This window comes from Vollenhovia emeryi, unplaced genomic scaffold, assembly GCF_000949405.1.
Source record: "Vollenhovia emeryi isolate VEMERY1.0 unplaced genomic scaffold, V.emery_V1.0 DF939398.1, whole genome shotgun sequence".
NCBI lineage: Eukaryota > Metazoa > Arthropoda > Insecta > Hymenoptera > Formicidae > Vollenhovia > Vollenhovia emeryi.
The window spans coordinates 74,653-82,649 of NW_011966968.1; the positions used below are offsets into that span (position 1 = coordinate 74,653).

The 7,997-nt window shown below is 30.3% G+C and overlaps 1 protein-coding gene across 2 annotated transcripts; it reads left to right on the forward strand.

Moving 5' to 3' along the window:
- The first annotated feature begins 4,833 nt into the window (after positions 1–4,833).
- LOC105557960 lies at positions 4,834–7,668 on the forward strand. 2 transcript variants are annotated; one of them, XM_012005399.1, is made up of 6 exons: positions 4,834–5,053; positions 5,509–5,628; positions 5,701–5,821; positions 6,236–6,497; positions 7,119–7,235; positions 7,447–7,668. In XM_012005399.1, the coding sequence occupies exons 1-6, from the start codon at positions 4,913–4,915 to the stop codon at positions 7,601–7,603; spliced, it is 918 nt and encodes a 305-aa protein (XP_011860789.1). In that variant the 5' UTR covers positions 4,834–4,912; the 3' UTR covers positions 7,604–7,668. The 2 variants fall into 2 exon arrangements, with proteins under 2 accessions (XP_011860789.1, XP_011860790.1); XM_012005400.1 differs by having other exon boundaries at positions 5,719–5,821.
- Positions 7,669–7,997: the final 329 nt, after the last annotated feature.

Here is a 7,997-nt window from a genome sequence, read left to right on the forward strand (position 1 = left end):
GCTACGCGCCGAATTGTTTTTCCGTGTTCCTACATCTTGCCTTGTGACCCGCATTAAGCGTGTTCTCATACATTGTTAGTTTTAGATAGAGGGTCTTACTTGAAAGTTTATTAAAAATATCTAGTTTAGCTTATTCGTAAATCTGCTATTAAAAGGAAAAATAATGATGTAACAGTAATTAATGTGAAGTTTTTATAGCTTCATCAATTTTCACATATTTGTTTCATAATAGTCATAAAATATAGATATAAGAAAGTCTCCTATTATGAAATAGACTTCTAATATGAGATAGCAAGTTTTCAACATCCAAATTCAACCATAAATATTTTTTGCAACAATTACACGACCTAACAATGAATTTTCCACTAAACAGATTTCACTTCAAAGGAAATAAATTATAAAAAACGTACAGAATTATTTAACGCTAGTAATTGATTAAACAATGTAGAAAAATTTCCATGACGACCAATGGCTGGCAAATTCTAATTAAAGAAATTTATTGCGAAAAATATTACCTCAGCCAGGGTTTGAACCTGGACCTCCCTACACTCTAGGAGGGCGTCTCACCAATTCGACCACTGAGGCATGTGGTAATATTAGTCGCAATAAACAGTACTGATGATATCTTCGCGTTTATTTTTCAGCGTTTATTTGATGATTTGTAACTTTTCAACTATCACTTGTTATTATGCTTTGAATATTCTTAATACTTCTACACCCGAAAAATGAATCGAAAATACATAGGCACCATGCTTGATTTGTACGTTCTACTGGTATGAAATACACTCCACTACGCGTGCGCCTGGGACATAAGAAAAATGAGAAACATTAATACATGCCTCACATAACTGTAAATTACGGTAATTTAGTTATTACTGTAATCGGGTAAAATAGAATTTGGCGTAATTTGTTGATGTTATCATTACTTTTGTGGAGAAGATACTTTTGTAGAGATGATTTTTGTAGAGAAAATATTTTTGAAAAGGTATTTTTGGAAAGACATTTATAAAAATATTTTTGTAAAGAAGATACTTTTACAGGAAAGATAATTTTGTAAAGAAGATACTTTTGCAGGTAAGATATTTTTGTAGAGAAGATACTTTTGCAGAAGAGATAAAGTAACATTGGAGCTTATACTTGGCGCATTTTTTACCTTTTTTTTTAAAAAGGTAAGTTCTTTTGGATGATATCACACCTTTTGTAGTGTTAAATACCTCATACTGTTTATCACAACGATTGCACTACATTATAATATACCATAACACCCTGTAATATACATAGATAAATTTTTTGTGTCGGACAAGAGCTGCATTCGGCATTGCAAATCTAGGACGTTGGAGCGCTCGCTTGAGTGAACGAGAGAAGGAAGAGGAAGAGCACTTCGACACTTAAGATTATAAGCTATGCTGAACGTAAGAGAACTAACTATAAAAACACATTGCACATTCGTATACTTACTTTTGTTGTTATTACGAGAGAGAATCCCAAAAGGATCGATCGATTGCACTACACGGTTCTCGGACTGAAATATTACATTACATTATTATTACAAAACATATGTCACCGATCGCGCACACTCACAACAAGTTACAGTCTTTTGCCGCGCTAGTGGCACTTGAAAAGACACCTCACAACAATCCCTAACTAATGCGACAAATATATCAATCACGAGACACGTTATTATTAAAAAATCGGCACAAAGGTTAGGTTCACTCTATTTACGGGCGCTCGTATAAGTCGGTAACGTCAGTCACGTCAGCCGCGCTTGCGAGCGCCACGTGCGGCAGAAATATGAAAAGGAAATCGTGGCCGGTTGATGACGACGACATGGACGACGTTTCTTAACGCGAAATTCACAACCGCGGACTTTGCATTGCAAGCAATATCTTCACTCATGGGGCACGTAGGAGAAAAGTAAAAACACTTTTATTATACAAATCGTACCCAAGCTATCGATTAAGCGCAGTCTCAAGTTCGTCGGATCAGCCGTTGTTGAGATCCGAAATTCCGAGGGCCCGTCAACTCGCGCACTCGCGTAAACTACACGGTCGGTCTCGCGCGCGTGGTCTAGCTTGTCACTTTAAAACTTTTCGCTTATACTTGGCGCGAGACACTACCGTGTCTCGTGATTAGTAATAACAGATACTCCGCATAAATCGAGGGAAGTCTGTTCTTTTACAAATCTTGGCACGCGTGATATACTTGTTATGTATAGCTTGTTATATAAGTACGTCATCTCTGCATATTTGACAAAAAAATTATTTTAAAATAATCATTATACACACATTGTACACCTACTCACAAATAGCAATTCTAGACATACTCTAAATACTATTACGACTGCCTAGTAAATAATACAATCTCTATTATATTTGTATATTATAATAGATATACTTCTAAAGAAGGATTTAACATAAGTTTTAAAAAAATCTTTAAATTATTTGAGTCTCTCATACCACATCTGTTTCAGTGTAGTAAACATTTTCACATAAATTTTCATAATTAAGTATACATGTACAATTAAACTTATTAAATTTTAATCTAAATATTAAATGTTATTTAAGCTTTTTTATTTTAATATGTAATAAATTACAATAATTGGTATGGGTGTCAATAATAATATAATTTAGATAATCTACATCATAAATACGCAATATATTGAATTGTCTAAAGCCTTGTGTCCACAATCCAAGAACTGTGTCAAGGTTTAGTTTCGAGAAATGTGTAGCCAATTAACTTGCAGCTTTTCTGTAAAAGATGCAAGTTGATTGACTACACATATCTCGGAACTAGAACTTGGACACAATTCTCGGATCGTGGACAGAAGGCTTAACGGGAGGATCTAATATTGCAGAAGTTTCAAACCGATGTGGAACCGTACAATTGGAAATGTGTACAAAGCTGTCGATAAAATGTAGGCCAGCGAAGTTGTTGGCAATCAGGAATGTAGGCAAACGATGCACCCCCCCATGTGTGTATGAGTTTTTTAAATAACTTTTCTTTCAGATATGCAGAATCCGCTAGCAATTCTATAATCATACAATATTATTTGTACATCAGTAAGTGTTGCTTACAGTTTGCGAAATTATTGGTTCCGGGGTGTAGCCTTGATCTTCTGCTCGAAGTATTAGCTTTTAATTTCCTTATTTTAATATGGCTTATCAAATATATCACTTTTTCTTCTATTATGGGAAACGTAAGTTCCGGAATAATTAAATATGAAATTAGTAGCTATAATGTATAATATAATAGTATTTACATTTATTAATAGATAAAACGATTACAAAAATGTATCCAAAATAATTGGAGTATTCTGGTAGACGATCGAGAGATTGATATAATGTACAAATATACTAACATTGGAAAACGATTTACAATAGTAATAGCAAGTGAATAAAAATTGTTGAATAAATTTTCAAATACTTTATCTCAATTAAATTTGAGTTATTTGCGATAATAATAACGTATTTCTAAAATGTGAAGGACAAATGCAACTTAAAATTAATACAATCAATTTTCTAATCTTTCTTTAGATAAATTTTGTTATAATTACTGTAGCGCTATCTTTTCAGAAACCGAAATTTAATAAAAATCTATGAATTCTTAATTGATTTTTAAATGGCAACTACGTACATTTTTATTAAAGATTTTTTCAACATTTATATATAAATATTACCAACAACTGAAAAGATTCTTTTACTTGTATAAAATATAATCTATTGTACATGTTAGTTCTAAAAACAAATATTTTTATAAATTTTATGATTAGTGCACTTGATTATAACAAATAATTTAGATATTTGCACATGAGACAACAGTTATTCTCCGTAACTAAATAAATTTGTAAATTTTTTTTAATTTTAACATGCGTCTATTTTGGAATTATTGGTTTCACTATGGTGCAATATATTCCGGACTTCTTTATGATACAAATAAATAAAAATAAATTGTTATTCTATTTCTTTAATGCATTAAGTAAATTTGTTTAGATATCTATCTCGTAATAAAATAGAACACACATTAATAACATATCAGTAATATTGTTTTAACTAAAAATACTCCAAAAAGTTTAAAAAATACGTCAAACATTATATAGGAATCCCGTAAAAGTATATGTCAAGTAAGTTTCTCAGAAGAAGTTTCGTAGGCTGTGATTTTCATTACACAATTTAATCAATAGTTCTGTCTCTTCGAATCTAACTTTGGCATTTTCTTTATTCACTAGATACTGTGATACGTTTTCTAATAACAGCACTAAATATGAGATATTATCTATATAAATGTTCTATAACACTGTATCTCTGTAAACTATGCAGCGCCGTGAGCAAAAGAAGAAAGAACTCAAGAGTAACAAAGCTAGAGAGCTTAAGAACTTATAGAATGAAAATTTTCTTATAGGTGCTGTATATCAATTCACAAACACACACGCATTGTGTTTTAGTCAAACTACCGCAAGACACTCTGTACTATCTGAAGCGTAAAGGTATATGTTAAGCTTCACACCAGAGTAACACTTTATTCTATTGCACATGCGCTTACAAAGAGAGGTGAAACACCAAAAAATGTGCTTTATATGTATACTAAATATTATGACACACACAATTTATTTTTTATTATCCATTATTCTTAATGGGATATAACGTTACAACGTTAGAGGTATAGAAGTGGCTATAGTTCTTTTTCGACGAGTCATGCATTTTCTTCTGTTATTATCTTATCTCCCTTTTTACCTGTGGATTTGTACATGTGGATATAAGTATTTGATAAAATTTCTAATTTTTAACTTAATTCCATATAATATACAGGTGTTACATAAATTTTAGAGAAAGGAAAAATAAGTACCACAATGGTATGAAAGAAAAATTTTTCTATAGACGACTCGCGCTCAGTATTATTTGAGCTGTCGTTTGAAATGGAATATCCTGAAGATCAGTATTACAGACTGAATCGTGTTTGTTTATCAGCAATTGGTCTTTGGCCATATAATAACTTCAAAATCAGATGTATCCGTGTCATAACACTGTTAATTCTTGTATCAATGCCTGGTGTTCAGGTATTTATATTATTTGTAATCTATTTATAATTTTATGACATACAGACTTGTTTATTAATGCCTGTACCTCAGTTTTACTAGCATTCTCATTTTCATAATCTTTATTCTCATCTGTACATCGATGAATTTCACACTGTAGTTTACACAGCTTTTATAGAAGTCTGTGGTAGTATACATATACATGCAGCCTGAAACTTAGTGATTTGTATAAACGAGAAACATGATGATAAAAATCTAGGCCAGCCATTAAAGAATAAGACTGTACATGTCTAATCTTCAATTTTGCGACTTTAGTGCAATAGAATTTTGCTAATAATTGAAATACTGCAAATTTCTTTTGTATCTTGTACTTCTCTTTTACTCTCGGTATTTTAATGACACCGTGTTCTATATTAATTTAAGTGTTCTAATATGATATATTGTTGGGATTTTATTACTTACTATAATCATTTCAGTGGACAAAATTATATGTCTCAGAATGTACTTATGATCTTGTTATAAAGATATTATCTTTTAATATTGGTTTCATAACATGTTGTATAAAGTACATCTCATTTTGTGCTGTTATGAAAAATGTAAGTTCAAGAGCAACTAACTGAAAAATAAACCACCACATACTACAATAATACTTGAATTATATTCACCAGTACGTTAAAGAATTCCAGGGACGCATTCGAAGTAATTGGCTTGCTTTGAAAGATAATAAAGAATTCGAGATTATAAATAAGCATGGAATCTATGGAAAATTAATGACAATATCTTTAATGAGTAAATATTAAATAAACATTTAATTAATAATTTTTGATAGAAGCAGTTGTTTATAATGAATAGTGCCAAAATTATTGTATAATAATTCTTGAATAGTTTAAACTTTAAATGTAAGTCGATCATTTTGCGCGATTTCTGGCTCAAAAAACTCAGATCCAGAATATACTGAGTTATCAATCATATTCTATTATGATAACCGATTATCTTATTTCTAAAACACATATTGCACATTAAATTGAAAATACAAAATTTTTAAATTTTATTAAATTTAAGTTAAATCAGTATAATAACTGACATAACAAATATAATTTGGGCATTTGTATAAAGGTAATGTAGAGAATTGATTAAATAATTATTATAATACAATATAATATTATATGAATGAAAAATTTAATGGTACTGTAATTATTTTAGTATTCGCATACAGCTTAATTACAACCTTCATTCTTCTTCAATATACTTCAATCTTTTTGGATATTATAATACCTTTAAATATATCTCGTCCGCTCATACCAATAATACCCGTGGAATATTTGGTTGACCATGAGAAATACTTTTATATCATAACAATACATATAAGTATTGGAAGTGTTTTTATAATATCTTGTTTTGTAGCTACTGAATCATTTTCACTAGTAAACGCAATGCATGCTTTCGGGTTATTTAAAGTTGCCAGGTAAATAAATGATTACGTTTTACATATTATTTCTGTTTCTTAGCTTATTCACATTTCTATTGATTTCATGTATGATTATATATTTCAAATTAATACTATATTTCTTTAGTCAGTATTTTAATTAAAATTTTTTTTCTGTTTTCGCTATATTATACAATATTTTATTAAAGTAATAATTAATAACTATTCATAAAATATTTTATTTATTAGCTTTGAAGGAATTATTTGTATAACTTTTATTTTATTTGTTTCTACACTCACGGGAATTGGAAAATGAACACTACGAAGGACTCTGGACTCTGATCAAGACCATAGTATACGACACTATACGATGATGACACCAAAGGACAGTGTATGTCATCATTAATAGTGCAAGGTCGTACGGTAACACCATAGTCACCATGGGACAGCCCTCTGGTATCGTTATCGTATACTACGGTTTTGATCAAGAGAGTTCTTCACAATGTCCTTTCTTCAATTTCTGTGAGTGTGTTATTTATTTGCAACATGAAATTAATACTTATAAAAGTATTGTCAATAATGATGTACAACTTTAATACATATCATTCATGGTATACTATGTTATATGTATACATCAATTTAACATCTAAATTCTTATAGTTATCGTATTAAACACGTATTAAATGGAATTAATCCGCACATGTGTGTAACTAAAAACCAAAACATTTCTCAACATAGAATAATCGCTGCGGTGGATTTCCATAGAAGAGCAATCGAGTTAGTATCTTTTGCAATAAACTGTTAAATTATTAATTTAAGTTAAATATGTCATCAACAGATCAATACAATATTCATTTCGAATTGTAATGGAAGATATTCATGGATGTATTAAACTCATTTTAATTATGTCTTAAAATAATGATTAAAAAAATTATACATTTTAACTGTTGAAGGAATAATAACATAAAATATTTTATTCTATTATAAGATTTTCTGATTTATTCAAAGTAACTTTTGGATCATCATATTTAATCATATTAGTGTGTGTGGTGGGTTCCATAAGCATCAATTTTTTTTACGTGAGTAATTACATACAAGGTGCTCAAAAAAGGTGGAGACTCCTGTATAACTCTGAAAATATGTAAGATAGATGCCGGCGGTACTGTAACTTTCAATCCCCATAACTCGGAAAGTACTGAATGAAGAAGCATTTAATTGATTTTGAAAAGCTCTCGAGGTAAGCTACAAGAATGTGCAATTAAAAATGGGAGTTTCTATTAAAAAATTTCAAGGTGATCTTTACGTGACCTTGACAATGCTCTTCAAGGTCATACTGGTATTACTGCGTAATGCGTTATTTAAAATACTGCAACTCTTGTCTGAAACATTTTTTTCTATCTTGCATATTTTCGGAGGTATTCAGGGGTCTCCGCCTTTTGTGAACACCCTGTATAAAGCATGTCGTATTTAATTGCAATTTTGGTAATTATGTAGAATAGGGCCTTTTCCGAATTTTGATATTTTCTTGCGGTTTTTTTG